This window comes from Pongo abelii, chromosome 2 (genome assembly GCF_028885655.2).
Source record: "Pongo abelii isolate AG06213 chromosome 2, NHGRI_mPonAbe1-v2.0_pri, whole genome shotgun sequence".
Lineage (NCBI taxonomy): Eukaryota > Metazoa > Chordata > Mammalia > Primates > Hominidae > Pongo > Pongo abelii.
In genome coordinates, this window is record NC_085928.1 from 15,428,849 (window position 1) to 15,453,811 (window position 24,963).

Genomic DNA, 24,963 nt, shown 5'->3' on the forward strand with positions numbered 1-24,963 from the left:
AATTCAACAACTCTCTGGAAGAAGATTCAGCAGGACTTGCTGACTGTGGGGGTCTGGGGACACAACAAAGCAAGGATGGCAGGCCAGGGCAGCTGGGAGCGTCATGGCACCACCGACGAAGGAAACGAGAAAGCCCGGGAGCTCAAGAGGAGTGTCTGTTTTCAAGGGAGGATCATGAGTTTGGATTCTGATGTAATGAAGTTTCCGGTAATAGAAAACTCCCCCAGAGGAGATCCTGGAGAGAATGAGAAATGCTGATTTGGGAGTCAATGCAGAAATGTTACCAGACGTGAGAGCAAATGAATCCCCCAAGGGGAAAAAAATGAAGAGTGAGAAAACTATGAAGTTAAGGACCAAACTTGGAAAGATACTTAGGGAACATAAAATAAAGAAGAAAGGGGTGGGCACAGTGGCCCATGCCTGTAATCTCAGCACTTAGGGAAGCTGAGGCAGGCGGATTGCTTGAGCCTAGGAGTTTGAGACCAGCGTGGGCAACATGGGGAAACTCTGTCTCTATAAAAAATACAAATATTCGCCAGGCATGGTGGTACACACCTGTGGTCCTAGCTATTTGGGAGGCTGAAGTGGGAGGATTGCATGAGCCTGGGAGGAGGAGGTTGCAGTGAGCTGAGATTACACCACTGCACTCCAGCCTGGGCAACAGAGTGAGACTCTGTCTTGAAAAAATAAAGAAAGAAGAAAGATGGAGGAAAGAGACTTTGGCCCAGTAGCTGGTGGTGCCCTCCGGATCTAAAAGATGGCCCCCTCTCTGATTTACATCATTGTTGCCACTTTCAGATGGATTCAGCATTGATCTGCTTAAGAATGAGGCTAATTCTAAAGGAATTTGTATCACTCAAATTTTATTATAGAATGATAAGCTGCAAACCTGTTCCGATGGCTGGAAGGGAAACCGATGTGTACTTCCTCTGTTCACACTCTTCTAGAACACTGGTGACCGTTTTCCTGACATCATTTCTCCCAGGAACATGAATTATTATTTTGCACTTTAAGCATCCACCTTGTGTAATTATAAAATCTCTGCGAGGCTGTGCAGCTGAAAAAAAGGAAAGAAAAACAAACATGCAGCCCATTAGTTACTGGAGGCAACACTTTGATTTTTGAAAAATGAAAATAGCTGACATCAGTGAAGGCTGTGAAGCCCAGTCTCCCTCGAGCTTGTTGGTTTCATTCACTGGACTGTGACGGCCACATTTTCTTTACAATCAGAATTCTCGAGCTCAACAAATACACTGTTGAGTATTTGGGGTGCTGTTCAAAAGTACTTTATCTGCATTAATCTGCTCAATCCTCAAAACAAGCCTATGAGGCAGGTACTGTTTTCCCCATTACACACATGAAACAGCCACAGAGAGAGGTAAGGTCAGTAGCCAAAGATTGCCTAGGACTTGAACCCAAGCAGCCAGTCTCCATAGCTCTTAACCCCCACTCTACTGTCCCAGAAGAGCAATTTCTATGCACATTCAGCCACGTTAATTTTGAAGGAGGTAAAAGCAATGTACTCTGTGGCACAGAGGTGTGAAAGGATGAAAACTTCTCCTTGGCTCAGGACCCTAGAGCTGAGCACATGGAAATTATGAGGGCCATCTTAAGGCACTGCTTCTTTGGTTCAGACTGCTCTGAGTAAGGCTGGGGCCAGCAAAAGGGAGGAGGAGGAGAGTGGATCCCTGCCCATCCCATCCTGCCCTCCTGAGGAGCACCCGTGCCCAGGCACTCCCTAGAGCCCCTCGGATGTCCCTCCCACCCTCCCCTCCCAGGCAGCCTCCTCAGGTTTTTCCAGCTTGTCCAGCCCACCTTCATCCTCTGCTCCTGCCTCCCAGGCACAGCGAGCTCTCCCAGTACTCAAACCCCTGCTAACGTCCTCATGTTAGTAATCAAATATTACCTTCCTCTGCTGTCACTCCAGAACTTTATTCACTCCAGAGAAATTTCTTAATCAGAGGAGAGCTACTAAGATAGGAGTTTCAGGCATTGTAGCAGGTCGGTTGCGGGAATACATTGTCAAACATGGTGCACTATGACTTCTTGAAAGCACACTTATAGCTGACTGTCTACCCTACTCTGCAAGGGATATTTTGAAGGACAAATAGCTTATAATCACTACCTTAGGTTCCCCACTCAAAGTCCACACTCATTCATAAAAGGATTAGAAGTTGGCTATATGCAGTTGTGCTGGAAGAAGTAGAACAAGTTTGGGGAAAGTTTGTACAGCACTTTACAGTTTACAGAACTTTTCACATTAATTGTTCCTTCTGATCCTCAAAACCACCTGTGGCACAGCTTTCCCACACTACTTATTAGTGGAACTTTCCTACTGATGAGAGAAGCAAAGCTCTTAGCAGTTAGATGATGTGCCTAGGATCGCTCAGTAAATGGCAGAGCCTGGATTATTAGGACCCAGGCCTGGGTTCTTTTTACTACTCAGGAAGTAAGAGACAGATGAGATGGTGGGATGAAGAACCTCTCCCCCATAGCCTCCAAGTTCCACCACCTCTGCCTGCTCTTCCAGTGAACCAACCTTCTTGCAAAGTTTTGCTCACTACTTACTCCACCTCCAGTCCTCCTGTACATCCTCTCACTGTAATCTCAGCCCTCTGATTTTCAAGTTCGTAGTCAAAAGTAACATGTGCCCATACCTAGGACAGCACATTCATTTTCCACAGCTTTTCCAGCACCTTTTAAAATAGCTTTTGACACACCTAAATAAGACATGTTAATGGTAAAAGGCATCAGTTAGAATTCAATAAGTGGTTATAGCTTTTGTACATTAGACTTCTGCTCGACTCACCCTTTTGTGCGTAATCCATTGACCACCCTCACGCCCGACCAACTGCTCTTTCTATAGCAACCTCCACCCAGTGGCTGATGAACAGTCTGATCTCAGTGCCATGGAAGTGCCCAGGAGCTGAAAGGCTGGCATCTGCAACTTTACCGTCTCTATTTATACAGGACTGTTTTTGCAGTTATTTGAAATTTTTTGCATTCTACTCTTATTATTTTGTAAAAATGAATGAAACTATAAAAATAAAAGTTCTGATACTAATGAGAAGCATGGATCTCAAAACTGTAATAAAATCGAGCACTTTACTAGATTCTTTGATTCCCTGCCCTGCTCAGTTAAACAGCTGGTTTCACTCCAGTGCATCTTCCAGTCAAGGTTGTAGCTTCACCACATTGGTCAAGTTTAATGACAGCTGGGTCGAGTGGTTAAAAACATGGACTTTGCATTTTGACAAATTGGGCTGAAGTTGACTCCAGTATTTACCAGCTAGTATGTGACTAATAAGTTCCTCATCTGTTACACAGAGGCTAATATGGCACTTCCCTCACAGGGTTATTTGTACATTAAAAGAGATAATGGATGAAAAATGCTTAGCACAGAACCCGGCATGCAGAAAATATTGAATGAATGTTAGTTGTTTTATCATTATGAAGATATCTATATCTCTATATCCTTGATATATGTGTGTTATAAAATGTCTCTTTTTTAAAAAATCTTTTTTCAATTTGTTTGTTCTGGTCTCTGTCTTTGCTGTGAAGACTCTCCTCAAATGTCAAGTGATCTTCACCAGTCCATTCCTATTTAAGAGTGAGCTTAGAAGCTCTATGCAAGAAGGCTTGTTGACCAGCGGGCTTCAGTGTAAGGCGAGCAGGCAGCACCTCCTGTCTGCTGCTCTGGGATCCATGCAGGGAGAGGGGCTGGGCACTCAATGTTTGGTACACAGATGTTCTCTTAAACAGTTTTCAACCTAGCTCCTCATCTCACCTATGCCTGGTGCCCTAAGTCCAAAATCCCTCTGGTTCTGTTTCTCTAGAGAATAAACCTCCCATCTCTGGCCAGGGAAGAGCAAGGAAAGTTACTGCTGTATAGGATGGAGGATCCAATCAAGTAGTCTAACTGCTACTGATCTGGAATTTCATTCAACCTTGTTTTCATCTCTGCACTTGCCCCCTGCCTTCCCAGATACCAGCAGCCTCTAATTCCTGTGTCTCTGGGGCTACTCTTCTCTCCTGCAGGTACTAAATTTTCTCTACTCCATGGCAGTTACCACCCTTGGCTAGCAGCTCCCCATCGTCTAAAAATTTGTTATCTTTTGTTCATAGTTGTTTTCCTTACAACGTTCTTTTTTCTTGTGTGTTTATATCCTTTTCATTCCTTTACAGTTGTATTAATGGAATTCCAAAAGGGGACAGGGATAAATGCATAGATTCAACTTAGCATGTTTCAAATAACCAAATGTTCTTTATGTCTACATTTTAAATGACCAAAAAATGGAACGACCAATGAATTAAACGGATATTCTACAGATTCACTTCTGCATGGTAAGTTCCATAATATTTTTCAACTTAGAAAATATTTAAATTCTAGTTCTGTTTTATTTTACCCTTTTAATTTAAAAGTCAACATTTTATAATATACAAAAGTTTAAGAGGGCTGGGCACGGTGGCTCACACCTGTAATCCCAGCACTTTGGGAGGCCAAGACAGGCAGATCACCTGAGGTCAGGAGTTCCAGACCAGCCTGGCCAACATGGCGAAACCCCGTCTCTACTAAAAAATAAATAAATAAATAAATTAGGTGGTGGCACATGCCTGTAGTCCCAGCTACTCAGGAGGCTAAGGCATGAGAATCACTTGAACCCGGGAGGCGGAGGTTGCAGTGAGCCAAGATTGCACCACTGCATTCCAGCCTGGGCGACAGAGTGAGAATCCGCCTCAAAAAACCCAAAAAGGTTAAGAGTGTATGTGTATAAGTTATAAATTAATAGACATATGAGGGGAGGGCATGCCCGAATGTGTTACTATAATGGGAGTCAAACATTTCAGGGAAAATAAAGAGAAAGGGTTGTGTTTCATTTCTCGGTCAGTATAATGTAGAGCAGAGAAGAGCTACAGAAGGTGAGTTGTAAATGCCAAGTAGGTTACCTAAAAAGGAAGATAAAAATAGAAGAACTTAGAGGTACTAAACTATACTTGTGGAAATTCGACAGTCGACAGCTGACACTAAGTACAATGCGTCAGTTAAACTCCACCTTTATATCAGTTAACACCCCATCTAATCCTCTCCTGGGAAATAGGTGTTTGACAGGCAAAGAAACTGACACTCAGAGAGGTTAAGGGATTTGTCCACAGCTACACATTGGTAAGTGGCATAGCTGGGATTCAACCCACGTCTTCCTGAGTTCAGGGACCACATATTTTCTACAACACTCTCTGTCCACTCAGGGCAAACGTTAGCCACAATTTCCCTTCCAGAAATTAGTCATACTAATAATTACAAGATATTGCTTAAATAAAGTACCTGATTTCGGATTAAATGCCCTTGTTGTTGAGTTTACAATAACATCTACCTGTTCAGTGGCTATATCTCCAGTAGCAACCTGAAAAGTAATTGCACCAATTTTCATTTCATATGCTGTGAAACAAGGCTTAGAGACAGTCCCAACCACACCTGAAAAGAAAGAAAATAGGTAAAGAATGGGCTGGCTCAGTTTCTGGAGGAACAGCACTCATCTTGGGGCCCCATTCTCTTCCCAGCCCAGCCCTCTTTCTTTTCCCCCAACATAAACCAAAATATTACCACATCTCCTGGCCTCTTAAACAGCTTGGTTTTCTTTTTAAAGGAAATTAGAAAATAATGCTTTGTGACAGTAAGCATATCTACATTTTCCAAGTTACATAGGATGAGGCAGAAATATCCGATTGTGCCAGTCTGTCTACTGGCAAGAGCTGCTGGGGTGTCAAGAGAGAGGAGTGAGAAAAAAAAAGGGAGTGTGAAAAGCGCACTGTCCTTTCTTCCAGACAACACTGCTAGGAGGGTCTTTTATTACCACAGGTGCAGCAATATAAAGGCTGCTCCAAAATCCCAGCACTTTGGGAGGCTGAGGTGGGAGGATCACTTGAGGTCAGGAGTTCGAGATCAGCCTGGTCAACGTGGTGAAACCATGTGTCTACTAAAAATACAGAAAAATTAGCTGGGTGTGGTGGTGGGCACCTGTCATCCCAGCTACTCGGGAGACTGAAGGAGGAGGATTGCTTGAACCCAGGAGGCAGGGTTTGTAGTGAGCCAAGATCGTGCCACTGCACTCCATCCTGGGTGAGAGAGCAAGACTCCATCTCAAAAAAAAAAAAAAAAAAGAAAGACTGCTCAGAGGAAGCTACCTTTAACCCGTTGGCATATTACTCTCCACTCCACACTCTGAGGCTTACAACTTAGCTGTGCCACTTCAGCTCATCCCTTAAACCCTTTAGATCTACCTTTCAACGTTTATACAGTGGCAACGGAACCACCTGCCATGGGGCCATTGTACACGTTAAATAATATACTATATATGAAAGCAATCAGTAAAGTATAGTGTGCCAGGCACAGTTTAGTTATTATTTTATTACCATTTCTTAGAAACTCTGGTTTCATTACCATTAATTTGGTTCATGTTAGTATGCGATTGCTTCTTTGTGTGCCCAGACAATGGGACATGCTCTAACACCTCCTCCATCACAGATTTGTTCTTCATGTGAATTAGCTTTGCCTCCTTCTGTTGGACTTCAACTACCACTGAAGAGTTGCTCAGCAGAAGGAAATATTTCCTTAGCAGAACGACTTTACCAGACCTTGGGTATCTCCTGCCATGGGAATCCTGGCCTTGTTGGGATTTATTCTTGACCAGTTAGTGAATTCACCTAAAAATGCCTGGAAATAGAAACAGTTACTGACTACAACAATGTTGGGTAAAAATATTAATCCAATTCTTTGGAGCTTTGATCATCAGATATCAAAGAGTTGATAACAATAGTTCTCAAAATATTTCCTCTTCCCTCAGAGACTTCTTAAAGGATTGCAGTTCAACCTAGGAATTTTCTCCACAAATAGCAGTGCTGATTTGTTTTACTTTGTGAGTAAACTAACACTGTCCAGGCAAGTATGTCAGCAGGGGTGCTGACTCTGGCTCTGCAGGAAGTCACATGCCTTGTTTGTGACCACTATCAGTTATCCCTCCTCTTTTGAAGCCCCATAATTCTAATCTCCTACATCCAATGTGCTGAGGGGAGTGTAGAGTATTTGTAGGTGAGCAGGGGGCAGGGCAACAACGTTCCTTGGCATCTTTGGCTGTTAGGCACATTCTGGGGTTGATTAACAACAAATACATACAGTATGCTTCATCTCTTATGTCCAGCCAAAGCCTCCTGAATGAAAACACGAAAATCCACATTAGAAAACCTCAGACATTGAAGTTTTGTTTAGGAATGGAAAAAACAAAAAGGCATTTTGGTCGTGTCAGTGATAAAATTGAGCAATGGGCGACAGAGTAGAGTTATACAGTTTCACTTGGGTTGTCTTCATCCATTTTCTTTCTTTTCAGGTATCTTTGGGACTGTTTCTACTTTTTCTTTTTCTCTTTCTTTTTTTTTTTTTTTTTTTTGCAGACAGGGTCTCATTCTGTTGCCCAGGCTGGAGTGCAGTGGCATGATCTTGACTCACTGCAGCCTCAACCCCCTGGACTCAACTGATCCTCCCACCTCAGCCTCCCAAGTAGCTGGGACTACAGATGTGCACCATCATGCCCGGCTAATTTTTTGTATTTTTTGTAGAGACGAGGTTTTGCCATGTGGCCCAGGCTGGTTTTGAACTCCTGGGCTCAAGCAATCCCCCTGCCTCAGCCTCCCAAAGTGCTGGGATTACAGGCGTGAGCCACTGCACCAGTCCATGTTTCTAATTCTTGGTTAACAATGAAATTTGGGGCAGTTACTTTCCAGATTGCTACTGAAGACATCACCCCAATAAAGGGCAGATGTTATTGTGAACTCAACAAGGACACAGATATCATGAACATTTTGCTAATAACAATTTCCCCCAGTTTATCTTTGAGCAAAAAAATATGTCTCTGGATATTTTATATTTACCGGGGGAAAAATCTAAGAACCTTTGGGGGTAAATGTTGTTTTTTAAAATATTATTATTATTTCCTATGGATAAATTTACTTACAAACTACATCATGCAATACTTTGGAGTGTTTCTGGGGAACTTTGGGAAACATCTCTGGAAAGACCACACTTCCATCCAGAATGGGTAAGTATAACTAAGAACTTAAAAAACAAAATTATCTTTGATCCAGTTTAAGTGGTGATGTTAGTAAGTTGTAGCAATTGCTTGTCAGTCCTTAAAGTCGGGTAATGACTACTACCAGTTTTGGGGGTTTTCTATTTGCTAGATATCATGCAAAACACTTCAAATACACCCGTTTTAATAGTTAGAACAATTCCGAAAGGTGTTATTACCACACTTGTCTTACACTTGATAAAACTGAGATTCAGGCTGGGCGCGGTGGCTCACGCCTGTAATCCCAGCACTTTGGGAGGCCGAGGTGGGTGGATCACCTGAGGTCAGGACCAGCCTGACCAACATGGAGAAACCCCGTCTCTACTAATAATACAAAAATTAGCCGAGCGTGGTAGCATATGCCTGTAATCCCAGCTACTAGGGAGGCTAAGATGGGAGGATTGCTTGAGCCCAGGAGGCGGAGGCTGCAGTGAGCCGAGATCACGCCATTGCACTCCAGCCTGGGTGACAGTACGAGACTCTGTCTCAAAAAAAAAAAAAAAAAAAAAAAAAAAGCTGAGATTCAGAGAGGTATGTCATCCAACTTTTAAATGGCAAAACTGAGATTAAACCTAGGTTTAATACCATTCTTCTAATGTCAGTGGGAACTACTTAGTTAGTGTGCCTTGACTGCTTCTCCACTGGTGAATATGGTGCTGCTATTTCTAGTTTGCAGACCCTCACAGACTTGGGTAGACTGGTCTATTCTATCCAAATAACTAAATCCTTGAGGCTTCTCTCATTCTGCCCTTTCCCCATAGATAAAGCCATGACTTAGCTTTCATGTAGTCAGTGTTAAAATGTCTAGGCCATTTTTATGCCAATAACTTTCCACTTCTTTCTAAGAATGTATTTATTATAGATTAGCTTGTCTCTTGATGAACTGTCTAGGAACATGAGTTATCAGTGTTGGCTCATAGTTAAGTCATATGACAACCTCCCATTAGCAACCATCACTTATAGGCACAGGATTAGAAAACACGGTTATTCCTAGATCTATAAAAACATCTGAATGCGCTTGGGTTCACTTGCCAGAATTAACCAGATGGGATATGTAACCATACCTGACGGCCTTCATCGTCATTTGTATATACCAGAAAGTGGACTTCTTGTAAAGGGTTAGTTATCGGCCTTGCGCTGCTACTGTATTCGAACACTTCTGAAAGGATTAGCTTAGCAAAAACAGCTTTGGGAAACTGCAAATTTCCTGTTCCAATCATGGGAAATGTGACTGATGAGAAAGATAGCACTTCTACAGTTGTCAAACATTTCTTGATTATATTTGCCATGATCTGAAATGTGCAAAGTACATTTACATAAGTTAGGGCTTAAGCTGGTGGAAAACAGAAAGAGCTGTGGTCCCAGCAACTCTGACAAGGACCTGTCTGCTATTGTTGGCTTAGTCAGGGCCTGAGAAGTCAGAAAGAGGAAACAAAAACAGGGCAGAGTACTTTCCAGAGACAGTCACACTCATTCAGGAGAGGCGGGTCCAACAGTGTGGGAATGGCTGCATAAAAATGGTAGCTCAATGCAACTAAAAGTGGTGTTTATGAAGAGTCTTTAACAACATGCAGTATTTATATTAAGTTAAAAAAAAAAAAAACTGTATTGGTCAGGCGCGGTGGCTCCCAGCACTTTGGGAGGCTGAGGCAGGCAGATCATGAGGTCAGGAGATCGAGACCATCCTGGCTAACACGGTGAAACCCCATCTCTACTAAAAATACAAAAACAAAATTAGCCAGGCGTGGTGGCAGGCGCCTGTAGTCCCAGCTACTTGGGAGGCTGAGGCAGGAGAATGGCATGAACCTGGCAGGCAGAGCTTGCAGTGAGCCAGGATCGCACCACTGTACTCCAACTCCAGCCTGGGTGACAGAGCAAGACTCTGTCTCAAAAGCAAAAACAAAAACAAAAACAAAAACAAAAAAACTGTATTTAAAAATGTTTAAAGAGAATATTGGGCCAAAAAAAAAAAAAAAGAGAGAGAGAATATTGGGCCTAACACGGTGGTTCACACCTGTAATCCCAGCACTTTGGGAGGCTGAGGTGGGCAGATCGCTTGAGCCCTTGAGTTCAAGACCAGCCTGGGCAACATGGTGAAACCCCATCTTTACAAAAACACAAAAATTAGCCAGGGATGGTGGTGTGTGCCTGTTGTCCCAGCTACTTGGGAGGCTGAGGTAGGAGGATCACCTGAGCCCAGGAGGTGGAGGTTGCAGTGAGGTAAGATCGTGCCACTGCACTCCAGCCTGGGCAATAGAGCGGGACCCTGTTTCAATTAAAAAAAAAAAGAGAGAGAGAGAGAATCTCAACTAAGACATAAATATGCTGTCCAGTTGTGGTGGCTCACGCCTGTAATCCCAGCACTTTGGGAGGATGAAGCAGGCAGATCACCTGAGGTCGGGAGTTCAAGACCAGCCTGACCAACATGTAGAAACCCCATCTCTACTAAAAATACAAAATTAGCCGGGTGTAGTGGCGCATGCCTATAATCCTAGCTACTCGGGAGGCTGAGGCAAGAGAATTGCTTAAACCCGGGAGGCGGAGGCTGCGGTGAGCCAAGATCGTGCCATTGCACTCCAGCCTGGGCAACAAGGGCAAAACTCCATCTCAAAAAAATAAATAAATAAATAAATATGCATAAAGTCATAAAGTTGACTTGAAGGAAATATAGTAAAATGTTAACTAAAGTTACCTCTTAAGGCCAGGCACAGTAGCTCATGCCTGTAATCCCGGCACTTTGGGAGGCTGAGGCGGGTGGATCACTTGAGGTCAGGAGTTTGAGACCAGCCTGGCTAACATGGTGAAACCCCATCTCTACTAAAAATACAAAATTAGCCAGGCCCTGTGGTGGGCACCTGTAATCCCAGCTACTCAGGAGGCTGAGGCAGGAGAATCACTTGAACCCGGGAGGCAGAGCGGAGGTTGCAATGAGCTGAGATGGCGCCCCACTGCACTCCAGCCTGGGCAACAGAGTGAAACTCGGTCTCAAAAAGAAGAAGAAGAAAACAGTTATCTCTTGGTGGTTGGATTATTATTTTTATTGTCTTTTTGTACTTTTCTATATTTTCCACAATGTATTTGTATTACTTTTTTATATTCTGAAAAAAAAGTTGGGAAATTAAACTGGGAGTGGAGGTGGGAATGATGTTATCAAAAGAAGGGCACTGACTCTTTTTTTATTCTTCACCACAGTGCTGGGCGCACCTCTTTGCTGTACTGAAAGATTATTACATTACAACTTAGACACCCCTCCTATAGAATCTCAATGAATGTTACTACTTCCAAGGGTCAATTACTCGGAAATAACTGCTAGTTGTGATGAATTCTCCATGGAATGTAATAAAGATTTCAATAGATAGACAGGGTTCAATCAATATGAGGGTTTCACAGCCTAGGGCAGACACTTCTTTGTTGTGGGGGCTGGTGTGTACATCATAGAATATTTAGCAGCATCCCTCGCTTCTACCCACTAGATACCAGTAGCAGTTGTAACAACCCAACTGTCCTCTGTGGGGCAAAATTGCTTCCCTTGAGCACAGATCTATACCACACCAGAAGGAGATTCCCAAAGCTACCAAATACGTTGGAGAACTAAGAGCATTCCCTACCTGCCGAGAAGTCTCTGCTCCATTATTCCAGTATGGAGCCACAGCATGGAGCACAGCTTTGCAGTCCAGATTGCAGCCGCTTGTCATGAATATGTTACCCACTTTTTCCTCTGTTTCCCGCCTTCTGTCATCTAACTCTTTCTGGAGCATGGGACCAGCTTTCTGCAAAAATGCCCGAGATAGTGGTCCTCCAAGCTGAAGATTCATGGGAACGCTGTTGACAATGACATCGGCCTTAACAAAAATAGCAACAGTTAGAGATTGAATCAATAATACATAATGACTGAGAAACTGTAAATTTACTAAGTATTGTGGGGTAATCTATGGATATGTTTTGCCTGTCATACTAACACGTCAGCCCCACCCTCAAGGAGCTTACAGTCTATTGTTAGCACTGAAACACCATGATGAGGTCATTTCCAAAACTTAGACATTAAGGAAATGTATTAACCACTGCTATGAAATCAACACGTAATGAGTCAGTGTAGAGCTGTGAAAATGAATCAGAGACCAGAGGCAGAGAGTCAGAGACGAAGACTGAGAGAGAAAAATGGAGAAAGAAGAAAAGTGAAAGTGAAAAACAGAGACAGAGACGGACAGAAACAAAAACACAGAAAGATTGAGACAGAGAGACAGGGGAAGGGAGAAAGAATTGCTCTCAGCCTGGCAGGAACTGAGAATACTTGTTTTGAATTTAACAATATACCAAAAGAAAGACTAGGTCGATGTGAAGGAGGGTATGGTCGGCCCTGAAGGCCTTGGCAAAGGAAAGTCACTAAGGTGAGGGTAGGCAGTATCCATTCTCGCCTGTCCAGGGATGTCGAGTTCTCCAATATCAATGCTAAGGCTGTTCCTTTGGTGAAGTGAGGGTCATAACCCAATGCCATGAGACGTTACATATTCAACTCATAACTCCTATTACTCAGATTTTGTGCTCACCAGAAACCTTCTGATTCCCTGGTAATTTGGGAGTAGGAGGAGACAAACTCTGTCATCATGTGGCCTTTTTTTATTTTTATTTTATTTTTTTAAACACGATTTCGATCTGTTCCCCGGGCTGGAGTGCAGTCGCATGATCTCGGCTCACTACAGCCTCTGCCTCCCAGGTTCAAGCAATTCTCATGCCTCAGCCTCCCGAGTAGCGGGGATTACAGGCATGTGCCACCATGCCTAGCTAATATTTGTATTATTAGTAGAGATGGGGTTTTGCCATGTTGGCCAGGCTGGTCTTGAACTCCTGATCTCAAGTGACCTACCCACCTTGGCCTCCCAAAGTGTTGGGATTACTGGCATGAGCCCAGCCTGATCATGTGGATTTTTCATGTCCTGGTTCTTTGGGGAACTCTTCTTCATTGTAAATTAAAAGATGTCTATGTCTCTGGGACATATAAGAGTTTATATTTCCCAACCTAATAATTGGCATTCTTGGGTCCACTTATATAATGTTAGTTAGCATATGAGGTATTATATGAAGTTAGCATAAACTAATCTCAAGATCTGAGAAGCCCCTTGCAGAGACAAGAGTGAGCAAGCCATCCAAGAAACAAAACAAAACAAAACAAAATTAGATCTAGCCCATGTTCTCCTCACTCTCACTTGCAGTTTCACTCTCCATTTACTGATTCTTACACAGTTTAGGGAAGCAATATATTAACATGTAAAAAAAATGGGCCAGGTGTAGTGGTTTACTCCTGTAATCCAGCATTTTGGGAGGATGAGGCAGGAGGATCGCTTGAACCCAGGAGTTCAAGACTAGCCTGAGCAACACAGTGAGACCTTGTCTCTACAGTTAAAAAAAAATTAGCTAGTGGCCTGTATTCCCAGCTACTTGGAAAGCTGAGGTGGGAGGATTGCTTGAGCCTAGGAGGTTGAGACTGCAGTGAACCGTGACTGTGCCACTGCACTCCAGCCTAAGTGACAAGGCAAGACGCTATCTCAAAAAAAACAAAAAAAACAAAAAAAAAGTAACCTTGTTGTAATGTTTAAATCAATTCAAAGTAATCAAAAGACACGTTAAATATACAAATATTAGTTGGTATAGAATTTCAAAAAAGATAGGAAATCATTTAGATTGGAATAGTGAGTGAAGGCTTTTTAAAGGGGATAAGAATTTCAGATAGGCCTTGAAGAATGGCTGTAATTGGGTCAGGTAGAAAGAAGGCATCAAGGCATTCAAGGTGCATGGAATATTTAAGAAAGCATAGGATTGTGGCCGGGTGTGGTGGCTCATGCCTGTAATCCCAGCACTTTTGGAGGCCAAGGCAGGCAGATCACCTGAGGTCAGGAGTTCGAGACCAGCCTGGCCAACATGGCAAAACCCGGTCTCTACTAAAAATACAAAAATTAGCTGGGCGTGGTGGTGGGTGCCTGTAATCCCAGCTACTTGGCAGGCTGAGGCAGGAGAATCACTTGAACCCAGGAGGCGGAAGTTGTAGTGAGCCGAGATCACACCACTGTATATAGCCTGGGCGACAGAGCGAGACTCAGTATCAAAAAAGAAAAAGAAAAGAAAAGAGAAAGGAAAAAAGAAAGCATGGGATTGTGAAAGATCAGAAAGTAGTCCAAATTTAGCTAAAGCAGAGGTTCAATAGTGAGAAGAGCGGCTGGGAAGAGATTTAGGGCCAGACGATGGAGTATTTGGAAAGCCACACTTTTTTGGACTTTGCCCTATAGGTAGTAGGAAGACACCAAAGATGTGTGTGCAGAGAAGTACCTTCTAAAATAATGTTTTTGGAATATATATCAAACAGTGATGTAAAGGACAGATTAAAGAGTGACAAGGAGGTAAGGGTAGTACTGAGGCGTGATTGGAGGTTGGGAGTGGTGTGTACCGAAACACGGGTAGACAATGGCAATGAAAAGGAAAGACATGTACATGAGATATTTTGAAAGAGGGCTTATTAGGGCTTGGAAACTAACTGGATAGGAGAAATAATTCAGAGAAGAAAGATAAAGAGGATTCCAAAGTTTATACAGCACCATCCAATGGTAAGAATAGGTAAACCCCAATGAGTTGACACGAAACTTATAATCAACTCAGTGGACTGCATAGTGAAAAGACCTTGGTTTCTTTATCTATAAAATGTGGGTAAGTCATATATTTCTTCAATAGGCTGTAGTACTAATTGAGTAAGGTAAAATATAAAGTGGCCCATCATAAGGGGATAATGATAATAGCTATCATTTTTTGAGTCCTTATTATGTGTAAGGCAGGGGATAAGTGCTTTATATGAATTATTTCATTTAAGCCTCATAACAACCTTCATATCATCATCATCCATATTTATAGATAAGAACTCTGAGACATAAGATGGATATTGACCAAGATCAGTGGCTGTTGAGTGGTGGAGCAGTATTTGAACCCTGCCAGAACTGACTTTAGAGTTGGTCTGCTTACCCACCACACTATGCCTACACCTAGAGTGAAAAATAAATTTATTGTACTTTTATATCATCCAGTTCTTCTGGTCATATTACTCACCAATCACTCTCATAATACTCAGTTGCAGAGCTCACTATTACCAGTAGCCATGGCAATTATCTTTCTCATTGCAAATGAAATAATTACAATTCCAGTGTTATAAGTAAGTCTCTTGAGTTTGATTAGTGTGAGTCAGATCAATTCTGTGTAAAATGATAAGATGCAACTTCTCAACCTGCTGATTTGAGGCCAAGGTCCTGAACCCACGTGACAGAGGACTCTAAAAACTCTAGAGAACATGAAGAAAGCAGCCGGCTGCCTCCTCTCTGCCATCCCATTAACTACGGCAAATGCAAAGAATATTTCCAGTGGCTCATAATCCAGAAGAGTCTCCCAATTTCTCAGCAGAGTTCTCTTTCTGTTAGTCCTGAATGTCTGCCATCTGAAGGTAAACATCAGGTGTCCAAATGGTGGGGCTATAGAATTCTAAGAAGCATCTGAACCAGTGATTCTCAGCCCTAGCTGCATAAGATAATCACTTGGAATGCTTTCAAAAACTATTGTCGCCTACACCACATCCCTGACCAATTAAAGTCAGGATCTCTAGGGGGGAGCCTGGGAGTCCGTATTTTTAAAAGGTCCCCCAGATGATTATGATCTGCAGCCAGGATTGAGCATGATGGATGTCAACTATAGGAGGAATATAGGGCCTGTATCTTCTGTTAATTGGTGATTCCAAGGAAGAGGAAACAGTAGGAGAGGAGGTGTAGGCAGGAGCCAGGCTGAGGATTCAGTACCTCTTCTGGTAACCTTTATCCCTCCTCATTCTTCCTGTGTTTCTGCAAAGTGCTCAGGCAGGAGCAAAGGCGTGTTTGTGAAGAGTGATTCTATAGTGTGGTGTACACATAGCTTCCTCACTAATGCTGACTGGTGCAGGAGAGAAAAATAGAACTGGGTTGAGAGTAAGTCAAGATCAGTTACAGAGAAATAAAAGAGATGGATTTGCAAACTCTTGTTTGTGGTTAAACTTGAACCCCTCCACATGAGTACATGTGGAAGAATATAGGGGATGTTAAGTATATATCTGCATAAACTTTAAGTGGGTTTAACTTCTCAAATTTATCTTTGATATCTTTAATCTTTGATTAAGACAAAGAACAAATTAAATCATGGAACAAGTCACAGAACAAGTTAAATAGATCCCACTGTTCCTTGGTAGATTTATTAAATGGCATCACCTACCCAGATGTACAGAACATCTCCACTTATCAACTTGAGATTCAGACCTTCTTTGGTTTGGATTGAAGCTACAACATTCCTGATTGAAAGACAATCTTTCTTGCTGAACTTGTTGTCTCTGCACTGTGGAGAAAACAGTAAAGCGTTACCAGCAATGCCAATTTCAAGAGTTCCCTTAAGCCAGGTGTGGTGGCTCAGGTCTGTAATCCCAGCACTTTGGAAGACTAGGTGGGAGAATCACTTGAGCCCAGGAGTTCAAGAACAGCCTGGGCAACATATTGAGACCCTGTCTCTACAAAAAAATAAATAAATAAAAAATTAGCCAGGCTCAGTGGCATGTGCCTGTAGTGCCCACTACTTAGGAGGCTGAGATAGGAGGATTGCTTGAGCCCAGGAAATCAAGGTGGCGGTGAGCCATGATGGCACCCAGACACTCCAGCCTCGGTAACAAAGCGAGACCCTGTCTCAAAAAGATGAAAAATAAGTAAATAAGTAAACTTTCCTTATAGGTGTTCGTATAGAAAATAACTATTACATTTCACAGAATTCTCTAACTAAACTCATAACTCAGCTCTGAGATTTAAAAGCAGATAGTTTATTATTACAATGTTTGAATATCAATTGTATTTAATATTCCAAATGCCAGTGAGTTTTTTACTTATTCCCCCCAAGAATCCTAGCATAGCCAACCCTGTCTGTATTCCCCAGCTCTGACCACTTAAATGTACCCTGCATATATTTCCAACTGTATTTCTTGCCTGGAGACTTTCTTTAGTGCCAAATCTCATTTGGCTTGCTGGTGTAGCAGAGAGGAAGTACAGGTATATTGAACCCCCCTCCACAATCGCCCACCATCAGCCCTCATCCAGTGATTGACAGGAGCTGGTATAAAAATACAGCAGCAGCCTTGCCTCCCAGAGAGATTCACTATGAGTTTCCCTAGTGGGATTAAGTGGGAGCTGATTTGATGATGCACCCTACCAGTTTCCTTTACTTACTTTCTTTCTTTTTTTTTTTTTCTGAGATGGAGTGTTGCTCTGTCACCCAGGCTGCAGTGAAGTGGCGTGATCTCGGCTTACTGCAACCTCTGCCTCCCGGGTTCAAGTGATTCTCCTGCCTCAGCCTCCCAAGTAACTGGGATTACAGGTGCACATCACCACACCCCGCTAATTTCTGCATTTTTTTTTCTTTTCTTTTTGAACAGAGTCTTGTCCTGTCACCCAGGCTGGAGTGTAATGGCACGATTTTGGCTCACTGCAACCTCTGCCTCCCGGGTTCAAGCAATTCTCCTGCCTCAGCCTCCTGAGTAGCTGGGATTACAGGCACCCGCCACCACGCCTGTCTAATTTTTTGTATCTTTACAAAGATACAAAAATTATCTTTTTAATTGTTGGCCAGGCTGGTCTCGAATTCCTGACCTCGTGATCTGCCCGCCTCAGCCTCCCAAAGTGCTGGGATTACAGGTGCGAGCCACCACACCCGGCTCTACTTTCTGTATTTTTAGTAGAGACACAGTTTCACCATGTTGACCAGGCTGGTCTCAAACTCCTGACCTCAAGTGATCCACCTGCCTCGGCCTCCCAAAGTGCTGGGATTACAAGCATAAGCCACTGCACCCAGTCTGTTTCCTTTATTTTCTTAGTTAAATAAGTTGCACTTGAATCTTGTCTTAGGGTCCTCTTCAGGAGGCACTCAAACTAAGACATATCCCTGAGTACTCCATAATAATGCATTTGGAGTTTGACTATTAATCGATCATAGAATTTTAGAATTTAAAGGGTGATGACAGACCATCCAGGATAGAAACTTCATTGTCCTGAAAAGGAAACCAGTGTGCAGATGGATGAAATCATTTGATCAAAATCAAACTACTAGCTAATGAAGAATACAGTACTTGAATGTGGTCTCTTGACACCCAGTTCAGTTCTACTCTTCATGGAATCTGAGCTTATCTACCTCATGGTATTTCTCAAACAAATGGTAAAAATATAGTACATGTCACCCCTCTTGCACTTGTGACAGACATTACTAATCCATATCAGCATTCTTTTTCAATCAACCCAGATCCAGTCTCAGAACCTTCCTCAACACAGAGCTCCAGGCAACAATTATCATTTGGTCAGAAGTAATCCATGAAACAAAATCTATTTTCCATGCCTGATCTCACTCAAAAAGGATATCAATTTTTTTGTTGTTTAAAATTGTCTTTGATCATTTTTCAGTCTGTGCTTTGGCAGTGGGTTTCTGGGCAATACTTTCATTTGCTCAAGAATTTCATGATTTGTTACTCTTCTGCATGCATGCTGGTATGTTTGATGAAAGTTTTATCCGTGATCTCCCACCCTGAGAATTCCTTGGGTGAGAGTCTTAAAGCATTGATGTGAAGACTAGAAAACCTCCCAAAAGAACCAGCTACATTCTCAGTCACATTTTGGTTTTCCTTTTTGTTTTGGTTGGTGCTTTCTCTTATTGTCTTTAATTGTGTTACAACTCTTCACATTCTCCAGACAACCAATTATTATGACCATCTCCTTGAACATATCAAACTCAATCAAAATCCTATCATCCTCTAAACTGTTTTCTATGTCCTCCCGTACTGCTGGCTTCACATTCAATCTGGTGACTTGATATTTAGACACAATGAGGAGAATTTTTTAGAAACATGTTCTCTACATGTCTTGATGACACTGACTTTTTTTCGGTCTTCCTTGAGTAAGCTGGGTGGTTGTAGACCTGCATGTTACCTCCAACCCCTTACGGCTGCCTTGGGGTCATGTTACTTCACAGTGACAACTTCTCATTCTGTGATTTGTCATTCTGATCAGGTGATGCATTTTAGGCAGGAACTTCCATATGTGAGGATCCAGGGCCACCAGGAGTGGTGCTGGCCTGGCAACTTTTTCAGGGACTTTTCCCCTTGATACAAGGCTGTGCCCAAAGACACTTAACACTGGGACACAGAAATGGGCCTTTCGTTGAAGACCCAGACTTTTTGGTCAAGTAGGTGTTCACCACCAAAAATAAAAATAAAGGGTAGGCATCATTCAGACAAAACCAAATGGTAATATTTTAAAGAGTAAAAGGTACCTCTGGCACATAAATGCTGACACTCGTGAGACTGAAATAGAGTGTCTTCCTAAAATGGCACCACTGTCAACAGCTCAGTGAAAGACGTGACATCCGTAAATGCAATGGAGGTAATCCTCAACTAATGGAACAAGGCAATTCCATGCATGTTTACTTAGCCATAAAATTTTATCACATTGGTCTGATTTTCCCATTGACATTCATTGTAATATTGAAAAGGTAATTCTCTTCCTGAAAAAGTCTTGCCCTTAGAGATTCAATAAATACAAGCAACAATGCATGAGCAATTCAAAATAACCTCTTTAAAGTAAGGTCATTACTATTTTTGAAAGGAATGGTTATAATAGTCAAAAATATTACAAACAATTGTGTGCTATAATCGAAAGAAGTCATAAAATTAGGTCAGATTCCCTAGCAACAGAGCCTGAGTTTGGGATTCATATGCAAGTGATTTATTAAGGTTGTGCCCTCAGGAGAAACGTGTAGGAAGTGAGAGATGAAGATAGAGAAGGGGAAGAAGCTAAGCTGGAATATGTTTTTCAGTGTACCCTGGTATCTGCCTGATCTCCCAGGGAGCTCTAGAGTATAAGACTTCCATAACAGCATTTGTCCCTCCTAGGGGCAAGGGAGCTCAGTTCCTCTACCTCCATACCAGTCAGTTATTGTCTATGGAACATCTGATCAGGAGATGAATGTCAACTCCCAGGCACCTCCAGGAGAGGCACCCTTCAAGTCTCCCAAAGGCAGTCCCCTGGGGAAGAATCCAAGTGTGAGTCCTTAACAGTAATACAGTCAATAAGCAGTTGGCTTATGAATGCACCTGATAAGTAAAAGAGACCAAGCCCAGGGCATCTGGGAGAGGCACAAAAGAAAAGAAAGACCACTAAGGAAAGTCAAAGAATAACTGCACAAGTTTGAGAGAAAGAGAATGTGGCTCAGCAGCTAAGTCATATAAAAAGTCTAAGGGATCATGATTGGCAGTAAACTCAGTACAAATTAACAGTAATGTAGCTCTGTTTAAGAAAGAAAGAAAAAAAAAGGCCACCAAATGCAAAGATGTGGAGCAGCAGGAACACTCATTCATTGCTGGTGGGAATGCAAAATGCTACAGCCACTTTGGAAGACAGGTAGTTTTTTACAAAACTAAACACACTCTTCCCATATGATTCAGCAGTTGCATTACTTGGTATTTACCCAAATAAATAGAAAACTTTTGTTCACACAAAACCTGCACATGAATGTTTCTGGAAGCAATAAAGCTTTATTCATAACTGCCAAAACTTGGAAGCAGCCAAGATGTCCTTCTGTAAGTGAGTGGATAAATAAACTATGGTACTTCCATACGATAGAATATTATTTAGCACTAAAAAGAAAAAGAACTGAGTTATCAAGCCACAGAAAGACATGGAAGAAACTTAAATGCAGATTCCTAGGTGAAAGAAGTCAGTCTGAAAAGGCTACATACTGTATTATTTAACTATATGACATTCTGGAAAAGGCAAAACTCTAGAGACAGTAAACAGATGAGTGGTTGCCAGAGATTTCGGAGAAGGAGGGAGGGATGAATAGGTGGAGCACAGGCAATTTTCAGGGCAGTGAAACTATTCTGTATGATATTGTAATGGTGGACACATGACATTATGCATTTGTCAAAAACAATGGAACAGGCCAGGGCAGTGGCTCATGCCTGTAATCCCAGCACTTTGGGAGGCCGAGGCAAGTGGATCACCTGAGGTCAGGCATTTGAGACCAGCCTGGCCAACATGGTGAAACCCCGTCTCTACTAAAAATACAAAAATTAGCTGGGCGTGGTGGCAAGCACCTGTAATCCCAGCTACTTGGGAGGCTTGACCCAGTAGGTGGAGGCTGTAGTGAGCTGAGATCGCACCACTGCACTCCAGCCTGGGTAACAGAGTGAGGCTCCGTCTCAAAAAAAAAAAAAAAAAAAAAAAAAAAAACCACAAAAGACAAACAAAAACCAATGCAACTATACAACACAAAAAGTGAACTCTAAAACTATGGACATTAGTTAATAACAGTGCATTGGTTCATCAATTGCAACCAATGTATCACACTAATGCAAGATGTTAATAATAGGGGAAACTAGGGGACAGGGGGTATTTGAGAATTTTCTGCTTTCTGCTAAATTTTTCTGTGTACCTAAAACTACTCTAAAGACAAAGTCCTTTCCTTAAAAAAAAAAAAAGGTAATAATGAATTTGGGGGCAATACTAATAGAAACATACTAACGAGAACGGGCATGAATAATGGCTTTATTCTACTTTTCACTGTTAAAAACAGGCAACACCTGTGGTATGTGCTTACTTCAAAGTGCCAAATGTTGCAAAGGGATTATGAAAACTAGGTATGTGCAGAATAGAAAAACCGATGCCCTGAAAGGATGCAAAACCATGTCACATGAGGATATGCTGAAGGGAATGAGAATCTTTAACTTGCAGGAGTAGAGTTAATGAGTGGGGTGGAATGCAAGAGCAGTTGTCTTTAGACATTTGAAGGGCTGCCTTACGAAGGAATGATTTCTACTACTCTACGTTGGTATGTACAGCTATAGTAAAACATATTTGGGCTTAACATAAAGCTACGTTTTTAAATAATTAGAACTGCCCTAAGATGGAATGGGTGGGTCAACATGGGAAACAATAACTTCCCAGGCAAGCAGAAGATAGGCCATCACTTAGTGGTCTGGTTTTACATCTAAGTGAACTCTTTTTACCTTTTTTCTCCCAAATTTTTCTTAATTGAAATCCCTAGCCTACTTTAAATACATTTTACTAGTAAAAATAGTTTTATTTCAGTACTCTTATGTCAGAGGTGATAGCAACGAAGGACAGTGAAAATGAAAGAGTGAAATACTTAAATAACATTTAATAATGGCATTTTGTGCTTATATCTGCTAAGAATTATAGCTACCCAAAACACAATTCATACCTGTTATTTCTCACCAAATTAGTAACTTGTGTTTCTCATTTGTTCTTAATTTAATAATTGTAATAGCTTTATTTACTGGGTACCTGTTATGTGTCAGATATTTTATAAATATTATCTCACTTAATTTAATCTTAACAATGAGCCTGTGAGATAGATACTTTCTGAATGAGGAAACAGGCCTGGTGCAATGGTTCATGTCTGTAATCCCAGTACTTTGGGAGGCCAAGGCAGGAGGATCATTTGAGGCCAGGAGTTCAAGACAAGCCTGGCCAACATGGCAAAACCCCATCTCTATGAAAACATTGAAAAATTAGCTGGGCTTGGTGGTGCACACCTGTAATCCCAGCTACTCTGGAGGCTGAAGTGGAAAGACTGCTAGAGCTCAGGATTTTGAGGCTGCAATTAGCTATGATTATGCCACTGCATGCCTGGGCAACACAGTGAAACCCTGTCTCAAATAAGTAAATAAATAAATGAAGAAAATGAAAGAAAGAAAGAAAGGAAAGAAAGAAAGAAAGAAGGAAGGAAGGAAGGAAGGAAGGAAGGAAGGAAAGAAGGAAGGAAGGAAGGAAGGAAAGAAAGAAAGAAACAGAGAGAGGAGAGGAAAGGAAAGAAAAGAAAAAAAAAGAAAAGAAAAGAAAAAAGAGAAAGGCAAAGAAGAAAGGCAAGGAAAAGGAAGACAGAGAGAAGAGAGAGAGAGAATCAGAAAGTAACTTTGCCATTGTTATCCAGCTAATAAAATCTGGAAGGATTTAGATCTATACATTTGGGATTCTTTTTTTTTTTTTTTTTTTTTGAGACAGTGTCTCGCTCTGTTGCCCAGGCTGGAGTGCAGTGGCACAATATCATGGCTCACTGCAGCCTCAGCCTCCTGGGCTCAAGTGATCATCCTCTCACCTCGGCTTCCCAAATAGATGGGAGCACAGCCATGTGCCACTACCCCTGGCTAATACATTTGGGATTCTAAAGGACAGGCTGGGCGCGGTGGCTCACGCCTGTAATCCCAGCACTTTGGAGGCTGAGGCGGGCGGATCACCTGAGGTCAGGAGTTCAAGACCAGCCTGCCCAACATAGTGAAACCCTGTCTCTACTAAAAATACAAAAAATTAGCTGAGCGTGGTGGCACACGCCTGAAGTCCCAGCTACTCAGGAGGCTGAGGTGGGATAATTGCTTGAACCCAGGAGGCAGAGCTTGCAGTGAGCCAAGATCACGCCACTGCACTCCTGCACTCCAGGGTGACAAGAGCAAAACTCCATCTCAAAAAAATAAAAAATAAAATAAATAAAATAAAAATAAAGGATAGTGTTGCTCTAGTATTTCTATATAGATGGCTTAGGTGTGACAATCTGGCTAGAAGTAGAGGGTGGTGAAGGGAGCCTGTCTTGAAGCTGTACCTTCTTGGATTGTGAAAGTAAGATCACTCTCGATCCCTACTTCCTGGTCATTGAGCCTTTGCGTAGTCTCCTTCCATATCATATCAGAGTTGGCTGTGTGACCAACAAAATATGGCAGAATTGATGCTATGTCACTTCTGAGGCGGGTGTATGAAAGGCTCTGCAGCTTTCTGCGCTCTCATGGCCTCTCTTTCTCTCTCTCTTTCCCCCTTCCTCCCACAGACAACTCAATCTGGGGGAAGTCAGCTGCCATATTATGAACAGCCCTATGGGGAGGCCCTCAAAGTCAAGGAACTGAAGTGTCTGACAGGAGCCACGAGAGTGGGCTCAGAAGCAGACTCTCCAGTCGCAGTCAAGCCTACGATGATGACTGCAGCCCCAACCAAAATCTGAATAACCACGGCATGATAGATACTGAGCCAGAATCACCCAGCTAAGCTGCTCTCAAATTCCTGACCACAGAAAGTGTGTGATAATAAATGTTTGTTACCTAAAACACCCAAGTTTTGTGGTAATTGGTTATGTAGCAATAGAAAAGTAAAAATATAAATTGTATGCTTATATAGGATGGCTTGAGGAGGCAGGCTGGTAGAGACAGTGGGGATAAGGCTGAAACTCCCATCCCCTAATCCTTTTTAGCAAAGTCATTGCTGAGAGCCAAGCTCTAACCACTATACCAGCAATATGAAATTTAAAGGTCTTAACAAAAAACGTGTAAATATATATCCATGGGTTCAACAAACCATTGATTGAAAATATTTTTTAAAAAATACAAAATAACAATACAACAGTGAAAAATACATAAAAATACAGTATAACAACTATTTACATAGCATTTACACTGCATTAGGTATTATAAAGTAATCTAGAGATGACTTAAAGTATATAGAAGGATGCATGTAGGTTACATGCAAATACTAGGCCATTTTATATAAGGAACTTGAGGATCCATGGATTTTGGCATTGCTTGGGGTCCAAGAATCAATCCCCTGTGGATACTGAGGGACAACTGTGTGTATATTATAATATGCATATATATAAAATCTATATCTATAGACTAGAAAAGAAAATGCATCCATTCTTTAGCAACGAATGCACATATTGCAACAAAATTTATTTTTCCAAATTGCAACAAATACTGTTC

At 42.0% G+C, this 24,963-nt stretch overlaps 1 protein-coding gene across 1 annotated transcript in view; it reads right to left on the reverse strand.

The window, feature by feature from the left end:
* PARP15 (poly(ADP-ribose) polymerase family member 15) overlaps positions 1 to 24,963 on the reverse strand; it is a 58,021-nt gene that overhangs the window by 16,542 nt on the left and 16,516 nt on the right. Inside the window, 7 exon segments of the mRNA XM_002813216.5 lie at positions 890 to 1,057; positions 2,658 to 2,720; positions 5,324 to 5,473; positions 6,634 to 6,712; positions 9,185 to 9,412; positions 11,729 to 11,962; positions 16,392 to 16,511. Coding sequence (XP_002813262.4) covers positions 890 to 1,057; positions 2,658 to 2,720; positions 5,324 to 5,473; positions 6,634 to 6,712; positions 9,185 to 9,412; positions 11,729 to 11,962; positions 16,392 to 16,511 — 1,042 coding nt within the window.